Below are 14,833 nucleotides of genomic sequence, written 5' to 3' on the forward strand. Positions count from 1 at the left end.
GCTCCAGGGGAGCAAGACTGTGGCTTGGCCTCCATTGCTTCACACCTGCCACCTGCCTGAGACTGACCTTCCCTTAAACTCTTGTAGGAAGAAATCACACTGGCCAGTAATGCCAAGAGCGCCCCCTAGTGACCTCTGCAAAGCTCCCACCTCCTCCAGCCAGAGCTGACAGATCCAGGCAACCATTATCCCAGCAGCTGTTACTAGGGATAGCACTTTGTGTAGCATCATTCCACTTGATCTCTACCCCTCCCTGAGAGTATGTTCACTTCAGGCCAACAAACACTTATTAAGTTCTTACTCTGGTTTGATCATTGGGTATTCTAGACATTGTTTGAGTCATTAATCACCCTGCTTATAGAGAACCAACAATAATAGGGGCCCAGAGGAGAGATTGAGTCTGGACAGCGGCCTGGAAAAGTATGGGGTTAGGAGAGGAAATACAGCACCCATGAAAATGAACAAAGAGAATGAGCCCCACCCCTGCCATCTACTCAACATTCACTGAATAACTACCATTAACTGAGGTCACAGAGGGTACATGAGGTGCTGGAGATCCAGAGATGACTAAGATGCCATCTGTGACTCCAGGAGCTTACAACCAGCAGGAAGACAGATAGGTAAACAAAAGAAGAGGTGCCCTGTGCTGAGGGTCCTGTTGGCAGATCCAGGAGTGTGGAGCAAAGAGTACCAGCCAGCAGGACCAGTGTGGCAGTGGGAAGTTTTGATCTTAGGCTGGGATGATAAAGGGAAGGTGGTACCTGTGGTCTCACTGAATAGAACAGGTACAATCAAGAGGCATTACCATCGAAAGGTGGCTCATCTGGTGTGCAGGAAGGTTCTGCTTCCTGGTTTGGCTGCTTCTTTAGAGATGTGCACAGTGGTGGAAATTCAGAGTCGAACACCCAGGACTTCACATATGTAGATTCATGTCATGGCACTTCAGTTGCTTACCAATAGCCCCCAACCTCTCCTGGAAGACTATACTCTAGGGAATATTTTTTTGGGTTTGGATCCAGTCCTCCCACACCAACTCCAGGACCTCAGAATTAACCTTCACTGTCAGTTTCCTTGCCTGTAAAATGGGGTAATAGCACCTTCACCACAAGGTTGTGCTGAATTTCATATGAAATGTAAAGCACTTCAGTAGCGCTTCCCGCCTGCTTCTCTCAACAATGTCAAATTTCTAATGATTGTCAGTGCCTGGCATATAGGAGCTCAATGTGATTTATTAAATAAATAAGTTAATTGAAAGTGTGACTTTTTTTCCCTCCCCTACCAGGAGATAGTTTGAGCAAACAGAGAAGTGGATTGGCATGGGGTAACTCAATTAATGGCTCCTGGGCAGCACAGAACTTGGGAAGGGCTGCATTTGCTTCTGTGGATGGACAGGGAGGCAGACCTAAGTCTAATCAGGTGGATGGAAGGATCAGGGTTGAAGCCTGTGCAACCCCTCTCCAAATCCCCCAGTACACAGGGGGTTAAGACTCGCCCCAGCTACCGAGCAGGCCCAGTGAGAAGCTCCAGCAGAAATCATACTACGCAGCAGGGCCTTGGCCTCCAGGTGCCCCCTACTCGCATGGCCCTCCCCCCTCCCCTCTGGTGGTCAAATTTGGCACTTCTCTCCACCCTGGGGCCAGAGCAGTTTCGGGAGAGGTGGGAAAACCTGCTAAACAGGATGGCCAAAGTCTGAACCAGTTGAACTGGGCGGTCACATCTACCCCTAGCAATCTTATCCCTCTCTTGCCCGCAGAACAGAGGCAGAAACTGTGCAAAACAAATGATTTTATTTAAAAATTTTATTTTTTGAGGTGCTGGGGATTGAATCCAGGGTCTCATGCATGCTAGGCAAGCACTCCACCACTGAGCTACACCCCAGCCTCACAAACCATTTTATCACACTGTGAGTGAATTGGATTTGTGGGAAATTGAGGAGGGGTTGGTGGTGTGATGTCAGAGAGCCCTGGGATTAGGGACTGGGGATTCAGGGGCTGGTCAAGGGCAGAGCTCAACCTCAAGGGAAAAGGAAGAAAGAAGGCAAAGGAAGACATACCTTCCATTTGTCTTCACCCCTACCCCTAGGGCATTAAATAAACAAAAAGCTTTTTTAAAATTTCCCCTCCCCAACACTGGGGATAGAATCCAGGGCTTTGTGCATGCTAAGCATTTAGCACACACTCTAGCACTGATCTATGCCTCCAGCCCCCAAAAGCAATACTTTACAACACTAACTACATAGAGAAGTCCTTCCTTCCAGCTCTGGACCGTGTAGTGGAAGGGCAGCTGTGGAAGACACTGGGGCCTCCAGCTTCTGACACCATCCCAGGCACCATGGGGTGGGGGCAGGCAGCTTCAACCAGGACCTAAAACTCCAACTTCCTCTGAACCCCTAGGCAGGGCAGGTCCTTCTATGCACAATACTCCTGGTTCAAGGATTTTTTGCTTCTCTCAGACCCTTGTGTTTTCTCAGAAACAACTAGCCTGAGCCCAGAGGCTTCCAAGACAGCTAAAGCCCTGGCTTCTGAGGCAGAATGTGCCTGGAAAACAGGCAGGAGTCTGGTCCTAAAGTTTTCCCCAGTCCAGGCCTCTGTCTTGGTAAGCAGGAAGCAGGGCTTGGTGAGAGATGGCAAGAGCCCCAGGCTCAGAGGGGTCGGGTGGTATGATTATAGACCAGGTGTTCTGTGTCTTCAGTGGTGGAGACAGTGGAGCTAGCAGGGGTGGGTGGTGGGTGATTCAGGTGGTGATGTCTGCGCAAGTCCTGTCTCTGGTTCTTGAAGCACCAATAACCCAGGATGGCTATCACCATGATGATGCAGGTGACCAGGAGTACAGCAACAGCCACTTCCACAGAGCCTGGGGAAGAAGGAGCAGAAAAGGGGGCTCCCAAGCCTTGCCTGGCTATGACACTTACCCCATTCTACCTAGGGAGTCAAGTCAAATAGATGCCAGGTATGGAAGCACATGGGTACCCAACTCACACCTCCAGCATATAAGCTGAAGGCAGCATCTGGCAGCTCAGATGGGTTCCAATGGGTCTTAGGTTTTGGCTCTAAGTTACTCTACTTACAGATAGCTTGGGAAAAAGACCTGGGACTCTGATTACAGACATCTCCGAATTTCCACACTCCGAATTTCCCTCCCTTGCCCATGATGGGCCTCACTATTTGATCGCAGTAGTCTGTCTCTATAGGTAACCTTAGGATCCTTTTCAACATGGTTTAAGAGTCCACAACCAATCATGTGGAGTTGATCCCTTGAGTTGATATCTATGCATCCACCTTGGCATCAGGACAGACCAGGGCTTACCTACACTGGAGATGGAGCTTTCCCGTCGCAGACCAAACACATCTTTCTCTGCAACATGATGGGGGAGAGAGACCAGTTAGTATTAAGGGCCCTGAGACTCAGCTGCTCCCAGTGCCCCAGCCCCTCTTTGCCATTCTCTCCCATGGCTTGATGGAGGGGTGACCCACTTAGGCCTTGGGACAGAGCTAAGTCTCTTCTTCTTCATCCCACCCAATACATCCCCACCAGCCCCCTCACTGGAGATGCCGTGACAGGACTCGAGACACTGCTGCTCTTCCTCAAAGTTGTTCTTGTTGCCATAACAACCACCATAAGTGAAGCGGGCACAGCGTTCACTGAAAGGGTTGTAGTACCAGCGTGGGATGCTCTCCTGGCAGAGTCCTGTGTCTGGCAGGTCCACACAGTGCCCTGGGGGGTGGGGAGCAGGCAAAGCAGTGAGCACACAGAGAACCCTGCCACCACCCTGCAGGCCCCACGTGGCTTCTGTCCACCACCTCCTGCTTGCCCCATGGGGAGAGCAACTGTGGTTCAGTGAGGATCTGGGAGCCCCAGAAACATCTGGATCTTCTGCAGTTTTGCCAGAGACAAGGAAGGCAAAGCCTGAAAATAAGCTTTGGCATAATGGGAAACTACATGGACTTACACAGTTATTTTTCAATTTCCTGTCACTGTAGTTTGCATTTTTAACAAAGAAAATGGCTCTCAAAGAGGATGGTTCTCAGGGCTGCGGTTGTGGCTCAGAGGTAGAACGTTTGCCTAGCATGCGTGCAGTGCTGGGTTCGATCCTCAGCACCACATATAAATAAAGAAATAAAATAAAGGTATTGTGTCCAACTACAACTGACCCAGTATGTTCATATTGTGCACAACTACAACCAAAAAATATATATATTTTTTAAAAAGATGGTTCTCAGAGTCTGAGCCTTGGCAAGCAATGATGTCCAGCTAACATTCACTAACATTGTTTATTATATTTATCATAATTTTCAACTTGTAGCAAATTATAGTTGCTTTCCATTTACGTGAAATTCCTTTTTAATACACTGAGTTAAAAAAAAAAAGAAACTGATTAAGTGATCTGCATTGGGCATGGCTAACATTACAAAGCTGTTCAGATAATGGGTGATCATTGAGGTGTGGGAAGCATAGTCACAGAAGGGGACCCAGGAGTCAGCCAGAGAACAGGCTGCTCCCCAGGAGAAACCCTCTGCCCTCCAGGGCTTTGGGCCTTAGTCTGGCACATACAATAGGTTCCTCAGGCACTGCCAGGTGGAATGAGGATGGCAGTGCCAGTGTTTGACCTGACCCAGAGGTTCTGGGGAGGATCTCACCTTTGTCACTGAGGAAATGGATACTCTGGAGCTCATCAAAGCCACTGGTGTCTGCAGAGATGAAAAGTCAGGGGCTCAACAAGGGTCTCCCAGGGACACAGGGCAGAGCTGCTGGGACCTCCCTGCCTGCTGCCCACCCCTTTTCCATTCCCCAGGCCTCACATTTTTCACAGGTGGCCTCATCAGAGCCGTCAGGGCAGTCTGGGGTGTCATCACACTCCAGGAAGCTGTCGATGCAGCAGCCATTACTGCAGCGAAATTGGGTGGAGTGGCAGCTGCCAGAACATACTGGGTCAGGGAAGAACGGGGTAGAGGTGAGGTCAGGCTCAGGCAAACAACAGGTGCCAAGGGTCCATGGTCTGCCTGGCCTTCTCCAACATGATATCCTGATGTGTGCCTATTCTCTCTCCACCAACCCGACTCCTCATACATGTAACCTGGGCAGATTCTGACAGGAAGATGTTGGGTTGGAAGGGGTGGGGTGTTCTATGGTCCTTCCATATTATAAGAGGAGGACTGTGTTGGGCAAAGTTGGATTGGTCACGGGTATGGAGGAAGACCTGGCAGGGTGAGGGAGACAGGGAAAGGTTAACAACACCTACCTGGATGGTGCCTTTCCATTGAGGGGCCTGGGGGAAAATGGAGAAGTCAGAGAGGCATGGTCAGGTCCCAGCAGATATGAGATGATTGCAGGTGGGGAACAGGAAACTCCCACAGCCCACTCCCTGACTGGTGAAGAAAGACCACCCACCCTGGGTGAAAAGTCAGTTAAGCCCCAAAGCTGCCTCTCAAAGGCCCACCTTGCACATCCCGGCAGGCTAGCATACACTCTTCTTCCCGAAGGTAGTTGTTCTTGTTGCCTAAGCAACCTCCATAAGTGAATCTCTTGCAGATTTGTTCTGTGGGGTCATAGTACCAGCGGGGGAAGGAACCCCGGCAGCGGCCCACCTTGTTAGATGCAAGGCAATAATCTAGAGGGAGGAGAGCTTGTGAGGGGGAGGCTAAGGGACCCATTAGCAGAGGGCAGAAGGCTCCAGGTGCCACCTGCCCGCCCTTCCCTCACCTTCCGTCTGCTTGGCAGATAGCACAGTGACTGTGACGTTGGCCTTATTCTCTGGTTGTTCTGAGCCAGTCACTGTCAACTGGAACAGGTAGGTGCCTTCCTTGAGTCCCCACAGCTCCACCTGGTCCGGATTGTTCCTCTATACATAGGACTGGTCATCAGGCTTGGACACCCCTTAATACCCTTGGGCTGCCCCAGGAACTCCCAGCCACATACCCACTTCCTAGGGACTTGGTGCTAAATTCGTCCTCACCTTCTCTCCACCTCACACCACCAGGAACCACTGGTTAGCCTGTTACCCTAGGAAGGGGCCCCTAGGAGGCTGATGGGGGAGGAGGTCAGGAAGTCGTCCAGTATCTCACCTCTATCCTGACGTCTGTGCCACCCTGCAGTAGATGCCAATCTATGTTGTCCACATCCTTTAGCACCAGGGGTTCCTGGGGCTGCACCTTCAAGTCTATGCCCACCCAGGCCCTTGGGATCCGGGACCCTGGGGGAAGGTGAAGTAAGATCAACTCTCACTGAATGGACCAGGTATCTCCTGGGGAGGAAGTAGGGCGGTGGCACTATGGGCCATATCTGGATCAACTTGGAACTTAGCAGCTTGTGTGGGACATGGTAAAAGCTAACAAAACCAGTGTCTTGTTCTCTATTCAGGGACATTCTTTATGTGGTAAAACCCACTTTCTGTTTCTTACTGAACAGCCTGTGCTGTCTAACCTCATTTGGGAAGTGTGTATGTACTTGGAGGAATGAGCTTGTTCCTTATAATAAGCAGGTGCTTGTGCTAATTGCTTTAAAGTAACACTTTAAGGTTAAAGTAACACTTTCTTTTAAAGTCAAAAAAGGAAATGTGTAATTAAAATTTATCATGTTTACTCTGCCAGTCTAGACCATGCAAAAGCCTGTCTGGACAGAGGTCTAAAGCAGAGTTCCTGGGAAATAAGGTAGCAGGCCCTGGAACCCCAGGGTGAGTGGCTATGGGAATGAGGTGTCTGTGTCAGCTCTGACAGATTCTACAAGTGGTCCCAGATTCTTAATGACAGTCTGTGCCTATGGCTTCCTCTATCCAGGATCAAAATCCAGGGGACAGAGAAAAGAACAAAGCATGAGTCCCACTCATTAAATGGTGGCTCCCAAAAGATATGTCCACTGCAAACCCCTGAAACCTACAAATGTGACCTTATTTGGGAAAAGGACATTTGCAGAAGCATGTATGTTACAGATTTCCAGATGAGGTCATCCTGGATTAGTTGGCTAGGCCCCAAACCTAATGACAAGTGTCTTTTTTAAAGCATATATCTTTATTTTATTTATTTATTTTTATGTGGTGCTGAGGATCGAACCCAGGGTCTCACACGTGCTAGGCAAGCTCTCTACTGCTGAGCCACAAGCCCAGCCTCTTCCCTCCACAAGTGTCCTTTAAGAAACAGAAGAGAAGACAAAATGAAAGAAGAGGCCATGTCAAGACAAGCAGAGACTGGAGTGAGGCAGTCACAAGCCAAAAGACACACGGAGCCACCACAAGCTGGAAGAGGTGAGGAAGGATTCTCTGCTGAAGTCTTCAGAGACAGTGTGTCTCTGATGACATCTTGATTTTAGACTTTTGACCTCTATAACTGTGAGAGAATAAATTTGTTTTTTTTTAAATCATTTTATTGTTGTTGTTGTATATTTTTTATGTGGTGATGGGGATTGAACCCAGAACCTCATGCATTCATGCATGCTAGGTAAGGGCTTTACCACTAAGCTACATCCACACTCCTAAATTTCTGGGGTTTTTTTTTTAATATTTATTTTTTAGTTGTAGTTGGACACAATATCTTTATTTATTTTTATGTGGTGCTGAGGATTGAACCCAGGGCCTTGCACATGCTAGGCAAGCGCTTTACTGCTGAGCCACAACTCCAGCCCCAAATTTCTGTTGTTTTAAGCCAAACAGTTTATAGTGATTTGTTACAACAGCCCTAGGAAATGAACAAAGTGTCTGGCAGGAATTATAGTCCAGATGGGCAGATAAAATCCAACAACATGAAGCAGTATATGTACAAGACAAGGCAGAGGACACTGTGAGAAGGGAGATAGGCCAGAGGAAGGAAGGCATTCTGGAGAAGGGAAGAAGAATTTTTAAATCTTTTTTTGTTGCTGATGACAATAGAAAACAAGAGTGAGGAGCTAGGAATTTGCAAGGCTGGTTCAATGGGCAATAAGGAAATCAGCCAGGCTGGCACAAACCTCAAAGAGCTGCAGAATGCCAGGCAAGAGTGTTTGTTCACAACAGAAGTAATATTCAAATATTAAACAACTGGTGATACAGGAAGGGGACAGATGTTGGCTGTGAGCAGTGGGGCAAAGTCCTGGAGGCTTTTGCATTACCAGACGCTGACCTCTGAGACTCCCGATGGAGGCCCAGGAGTCCTAAGGGAGGGGCTAGGACTCAGCAGAGAGCTCCTGCTCTGGGCAGTACTTGTTCACACATATGTTTGGAAAGGTTCTGTGCAGCAAGGAGGGTGACAGGTGGACCAGGGCAGTGGTCAGGGCAAGTTCAACAGGAAGGGTCTGAATCACAAAGCAGTCAAGAAAATGGAAAGAAGGATGTAAGAAACTGGTGGGCAGACACTTCAGGCTTCTCACGAAAGGCTCTGAGAACTCAGGAGGAAGAGCCAGGGCACACATGGAAGGGAAACTAGATGTAGAGGGAACCTGTGTGTTCACTCACAGAGAAGCTGAACTTGAGGCAAGAAAGATTCACCAGAAACAGCAGGCAGTGGCAGATATGTGGGGGCTTTCCAGAGGCCAGGGCTGAAGACAGAAAGGAGGTGTATTTACCAACAAAGCTGATGCCTTGCTGGGTACATTGAGAATGTGACTGCCATCACACTGAGTACCTATCTGCATTACCTATATCAGGGGTCAGCACACTGTGGCCTGTGGGCCAAATTCATCCCACCATCTTTTATATTGTGAAATGGATAAAGAAAAAAAGTATATAACATTAAAATTTGTGGGGCTACTGAGATGTAGCTTAGTAGCAGACTGCTTGCTGAGGATGCATGAAACCCTGGGTTAGATTCCTAGCACTGGGGAAAAAAAAGTGTGCCTGTAAATTGGAGCACAACTTTGCCCCTGTCCTTACATATTGTCTAAGGCTGCTTCCACATGACAACAGCAGAGTGGTTACAACAGAGACCTTATTTCACACAAAGCTTAAAATATTTACTATTTAGACCTTTAAAGAAGAAAAGTTTGTTTACTATCATAAAATGTTCTTTCATTTACCTAGAATAATCTCATTATTCCAAATAAAATGAATTCAATATTGGAAAAAAAATGGAGGAGCTGGGGTTGTGGCTCAGTGGTAGAGCACTTGTCTGGCATGTGTGAGGCACTGGGTTCAATTCTCAGCACCACATATAAATAAATGAACAAAGTAAAGGCCCATTTTTTAAAAAATAAAGGAATCTCTTTTTTATTTATTTTTATTTTTTTTTTAAAGAGAGAGTGAGAGAGGAGAGAGAGAGAGAGAAAGAGAGAGAGAGACAGAGACAGAGAGAGAATTTTTAATATTTATTTTTTAGTTCTCGGCGGACACAACATCTTTTGTTGGTATGTGGTGCTGAGGATCAAACCCGGGCCGCACGCATGCCAGGCGAGTGCACTACCGCTTGAGCTACATCCCCAGCCCAGGAATCTCATTTTTTTTAAAAAAAAGAAAAAAAAAAAGGAAGAACTTGTTGACTCCAACCTGAGAGGTTAATAACTGGCCCAAGGTCATGGCTCAGTTTGTTTGTTTTTTTAAGTGAAACCAGGGGTCTTGTGTATGCTAGGCAAGTACTCTATCAATGAGCCACATCCCCAGCACTTCTGGCTCAGTTTTTAAATGGCAAAGCTGGGATTTGAACTAACTCCAGAGCTCATGTCTTCTCTAAAATGTCACGCTATAGGTCATCATCTGCTTAGAGGTGTGATTTTTGTTGTTTTAAAATCCTGAGTTTTTGTTTTGTAGTCTAAATAATACATGTATATTAAATAAAAAATGGAGGTGAAAATTAATTAGCCTCTTTTCCTTAACATCCCAAATTCCTTACACCAAAGGCATCTACCAGTTTGTGTGTAATGAATATAGTATTTTAATTCACAGCTTTCTTTCCTTCTTTCCTAAACCATGCTGCCTTGGGGTTTATTATTATTCCAACAGCATCACAGGATTCAATTAGAGGATGTGTTGACAGACACTGAAATTGTTTCTAATTCTTCATTATTATAAACAATACTACAATGAATAACTGTCTGTCAAGCTGTTGTATACATGTGTAAATCGAGCAGCAAAATGAATTCCTACAAGTACAATTGTGTCAATGATGACAAGCATCTACAGTTCTGATACTGCCCTCCATGGAGGCTCTAAAGAGAGTCACTTCAGGTATAAGAGTGAGTGTGGGGGCTGGGGTAGTGGCTTAGTGGTAGAGTGCTTGCCTAGCATGCATGAGGCACTGGGTTCAATCCTCGGCACCACATAAAAACAAACTAATGTATCCACCTAAAACTAAAGATACATAAATAAATAAATATTAAAAAAAAAAAAAGAGTGAGTGTGTACATGAGCTGGGGTTGTGGCTCAGAGAGCGTTTGCCTAGCATGTGTGAGGCCCTGGGTTTGATTCTCAGCACCGCATATAAATAAATAAAATAAAGGTCCATTGATAACTAAAAAAATATTGAAAGAAAAGAAAATTTAACAACAACAACAAAAAAGAGTGAGTGAGTGCAAAGGAAGAAGAAAAGGTAAAGTCAGGTGTGGTGGAACACACCTGTAATTCCAGGAGGATCACAAGTTTGTGGCCCACCTTAGCAACTTAGCAATAAACTTTTTTTTTTTTTTTTGGAGTGGGGATCTAGCTCACTGGTAAAGTGCCCTTGGGGCCCAATCCCCAGTTTAAAAAATAAAAAAAAGTTTAGGAGATGAGGGCAGCTGGTAGAAGGCCAAGTCACAGGATTCTTCCTTAATGAGGCAGAGAAAGCAGAGCCAATGGGGAAGCTCACAGAATTGGTCACAGAGAAGAGACCCAGGACACATGGAGACAGCAGAGGGATGGAAGGGAAGAGGTTTCACAGGGAAACATGTCAAACATATGGATACCTACAAAACTGAGAAAACATACTGGATTTAAGGAATTTAGAAAAAAGAGAGTAGAAAACTGTCTGGAAGTAACCCTGGCTCAGTGGTGATCAGGAAAAGAGCCTGAGAGATGAAATAAGAGGGCAGTGAACTGGAGGAGCCACCGCCTTGCATTTTGTAGAAAATGAAAGAAAATAGACTACTTAGAAGCCTACCTAGCAGACAAGAGATTATAGGCCTCAAGTCCAGCCCCCTAGGTCAAAGTGGCAAGGAGAGAGATGCCAGACCTTGACTAGAATAGAATAGACCTTGAATAGAATTCCTACCCACAACTTGCTAAGCCCCAGGTCCCAGGACCAAGGGCCGATGCCCTGCCCTACCACTCCCTTGTTCCCATCCCCAAGAGACCAAAGGCTAGACTGGCAATAAAACTAGCCCTCCCCCAGCTGCCAAGCCCCAGGACATCTCCAGGGAAACACAGACTCCACCTCCTAAATCACTCTGCCATAAGAAAGATGGGGGAGGGCAGGAGCAGGGGAGAGGAGGGACAAACTCCCTGGCCTCCAGCTGTAGGAATCTGGACTGGACTGGCCTGGCCACAGGCAGGGAAGAGAAAACAAATCAACCCTTTTCAACAGGATTTCTCTACCAAGTATAAGAATCAAAGATTTAGGACTGGGGATATGACTCAGTGGTAGAGTACTTGCCTGGCGTGTGTGAGAGTCTTGGGTTCAATTCCCAGTACCGGAAAAGAAAAAAAAAAGTTCAGAAGCCCTGACTACCCAGTCTATTTTGGCTGCTTCTGTCTGCTCTAGCCTCCAATTTACCAGCCAGACTTAGCCAACAGTGGAGCCCTTGACATACACAGCTTCCCCCACTTTCCAAGGCAGAACCCTGAAAATAGTCTACAATGTCCTGGGGCTCACTTGTAGTCCAAGTCCTACCAAACTTTTTACATGCCCCAGGAAATCCTCACTCTAGCCTACCTTGTGCCAAGTAGGCCAGTCCTTGGGGGTTTCCAGATGAGAAAGGCTGAGCCCAAGACCAGGTGACCCTTATCCAGTTCACCTTCCTGACCAGACTTCAGAGTATCTGACTCTGACCCTCGATGGGCCTCCTATAGGGCCTATGTCAGAGCAGGAAGAGCACTGACAGTCAATTAGAGTCACTGCCACCTACACTATCTATTGCTTCCTTGTGGAACAGGCTCCAGTTCTGGCCCAGTGGGACCTCAGAGTTCAGCTTAGACCATAGATATTGACCCCCATTTCACAGAATTCCCATCTCACTTCTCCTCAGAGACACAAAAGAGCTACTGGGAGACATGGAAGAGATACTAGCCCTAGAAAAGGCTGGAGAGGAAAGTCCCTTGTCTACTTTCCACACTGAGCTCACCTCTGACTCAGCCCCAGCCAGTCCTGGCCACCGGACTCCCCTGTCTTTGCTTTTGTTATCTGTTGGCTATCTTGGGTCATAATGCTAGGTTTCTACTGGAATGGTGGTCTCATGTGAAAAAAGAGCCCAGGACTTTTGGAGGTCTCCCTGCGTGAGTCCTAAGTTTACAATTTATGGACATTATGGTGGGGTGGGGGCTCAGTTTTCTAATCTAAAAAGCAGTTGACTAACAACAGCATCCTTTTCAGAATGAGGCCTGCAGGATGAACGGCACAGAATTCAGTAATGGTTATCTGTTTATGACCCACTTTTGTCCTGGAGCCCTACCTGGCCAGAGAGCAGGTGAAGAAAATGAGGAGGAAAGGTTCTTGACCAGTCTTGATCTCACTCCCTACTGCTCAGTTGGAGGAAGAAGGAGGAGTTTTGACCCCCATTTTGCCCCTATCCGTGGAAGTAAACAAGGTGAGCAGACAGCTCTGCTACCATTTCCTAAGCAAGGAGAGCCCTGCTTGGTTCACATGGGTGAGTGCACGCACACACACACACACACACACACACACACACACATACACCTGCATGAACAGGTGACATCCTTCCCCTACCAGATATACATACCATTGGGCTGACTCACCCAGCAACCTTCCTCATCCCCCACCCCAGAGCCTCTGGGCTATTGTGCCCCCAACACCACCTCTCTTGGAGTCAATCCCAGACAGGGCTTCTTCCTTAGTCTCTTGGGGTCTGCCTTTCCCCTCCAGATCAACAAAAGGCCAATCTGTTCTCAGGTGTACAGAGATGTCAATCAGCTCAACATCCAGCCAGTGGAGGAGACTAGCCAGGCTCACTTGCCAAGGACTCAAGGTGCCTAGGACAGTGGTTGGCCAGGGTACCTTTCTAGTCACCCGGCTGCATCCAGACACCTAATAATCTGACTCAGCCTATGAGGGTCAGAGGTTGTGAAGCCTGGAGAGTTGTCTCTTCTCTCCCATACACACAGCCCAAGGCCAGGCTTCCCTTGGGTGCCAGATCATCACCTCTGAACATTCTGAATTCAAGAGCCAGAGCCTGGGCTCTGGAATGTCCCCCATCCCCACTCATACCATCTTTCTTTTGTTCACTGGTTATAGTTCCTCCTGGAGGAGTCGGGTGGAATTGGATTTTCCTCCCTAACTTCTTTCTGATGCTTGGTTCCCTCGGGACCATAGTTAGTTCCCTTTTGAGCCTCTCCAGATCCATCCATGCCCGCCATCTCCGCCTCCTCCTTTTTACCTCCAAAGCCCTGGGTCCGAAGCTCGTGGTACGAGTGGTAAACCTCTCTTGTGAGGTAGTTGATGAAGCCCTCTCTGCGCGCGAACTTGCACACAAAGTTGTGCTCGTAGAGGCAATTCATGAGGAAGCAGGCGGTGATGGCGTCCTCGCCGCCGTCGGGCTGCAGTTCCACCAGCGCCAGGTTGCAATTCTGGGTGGTGCAACAGGAGCGCACGCAATCCCAGCCCCGGCGCACGGTGGGGGAACCCAGAAAGGTGGCCCCGTTGCTGACCGAGGCTTCCGTGTCCAGCACGAAGGCTTGAACCCCCGGAGTGAAGAGGTTCAGGCAGGCAGTTCCCGCCGGCAGCTCAGGGGGTGCGGGAGGCAGCCCGGCCTCAGTGATCTGGAGACCCAGCACGCACAGAAGCAACACCTCAAGGACCACAGGGATGCCAGCCTGGGCAAGGCGAGCGCCGGCCATCGTCCTCCCAGGGGCCGTCGCCCTCTTCCCCGGGGTTGGGGGGGGGGAGTCACCTTCACAGTGCGAGCCTCTGGGTTCTGAGGGTACTTGTGACCTGAGAGAAGGGAAGGGACAGAGGAGGCACGCCTGATCAGCCTGGGTGGGAGACTTCGAGGGAGGCGGGCAGGCAGGCAGGAAGTCGGGGTGCGGGGACACGGAACACCCCGCAGTGAAGAGGGGCACGCGGGCCCGACCTCCCACACACACTCTAGTGACCGGGTCGCCCGAAGGACGGACACACAAACTGCTAAGAAGCTCACGTACCCGGACGCACGTACAGGTGCCAAACAAACGGCCAAACATGCTCCGAGCCCGCTCCGCCTCCGCCTCCGCCTCCGCCTCGCGCTCCAGGGCCCCGGTTACCTGGGCAGGTGAGTGGGGTGGGGCCTGGCCTGCCGAGGATCCGGGCCCAGTTTCCTGCGCGGCTCAGACCGCGGCTTCTGCCGGGGTGCCGAGTGCTCTCGGGATCTGCCACCGCCACCCCCTAGTTTCTGGTGAAACTGAGTCAGCGCGGCCGGGGCGGAGCGGACATTAACTCCTGCGTCGCCGGCCCCGCCCACGCCGGTGCACCCCCACCCGCCCGTCCCAGCCGAACTTCCGGCCCCGCCAGCTCCGCCAGCTCCGCGGCCCTGGGACCTCAGCCTCCCCCGGAGCTGCCAGGTTTTCAGAGCTCTTGGAGAGGGGAGCCGCGTCCCCACGAGGTAGCTCTAGGCGACCCCCACAGGGTCCAGCCTCCGGAGGGGCCCAGCGCCCCAGAACTGCATCCCGAACTCCGAAGGCCAACGCAGGTTCGGGACGCTGCGGCAAAGTCGCAAAAGTCGGGCGCTCTGGGACGGCTGCCTCTTGTCTCCC

The 14,833-nt window shown here is 49.2% G+C and overlaps 1 protein-coding gene across 2 annotated transcripts; it reads right to left on the reverse strand.

The window, feature by feature from the left end:
• Nucleotides 1–1,928: 1,928 nt before the first annotated feature.
• SPINT1 (serine peptidase inhibitor, Kunitz type 1) lies at nucleotides 1,929–14,583 on the reverse strand. Of its 2 annotated transcripts, none has more exons than XM_081288828.1 (11): nucleotides 14,345–14,583; nucleotides 13,483–14,036; nucleotides 6,063–6,190; nucleotides 5,701–5,839; nucleotides 5,438–5,608; nucleotides 5,240–5,266; nucleotides 4,800–4,925; nucleotides 4,638–4,688; nucleotides 3,544–3,714; nucleotides 3,307–3,354; nucleotides 1,929–2,853 (listed from the first exon to the last, which is right to left on the reverse strand). In XM_081288828.1, the coding sequence occupies exons 2-11, from the start codon at nucleotides 13,940–13,942 to the stop codon at nucleotides 2,642–2,644; spliced, it is 1,533 nt and encodes a 510-aa protein (XP_081144954.1). In that variant the 5' UTR covers nucleotides 13,943–14,036; nucleotides 14,345–14,583; the 3' UTR covers nucleotides 1,929–2,641. The 2 variants fall into 2 exon arrangements, with proteins under 2 accessions (XP_081144954.1, XP_081144953.1); XM_081288827.1 differs by having other exon boundaries at nucleotides 14,246–14,448.
• Between the last annotated feature and the right edge of the window lie 250 nt (nucleotides 14,584–14,833).

Source organism: Spermophilus citellus (assembly GCF_964194105.1).
Source record: "Spermophilus citellus genome assembly, chromosome: 4".
Classification (NCBI taxonomy): domain Eukaryota; kingdom Metazoa; phylum Chordata; class Mammalia; order Rodentia; family Sciuridae; genus Spermophilus; species Spermophilus citellus.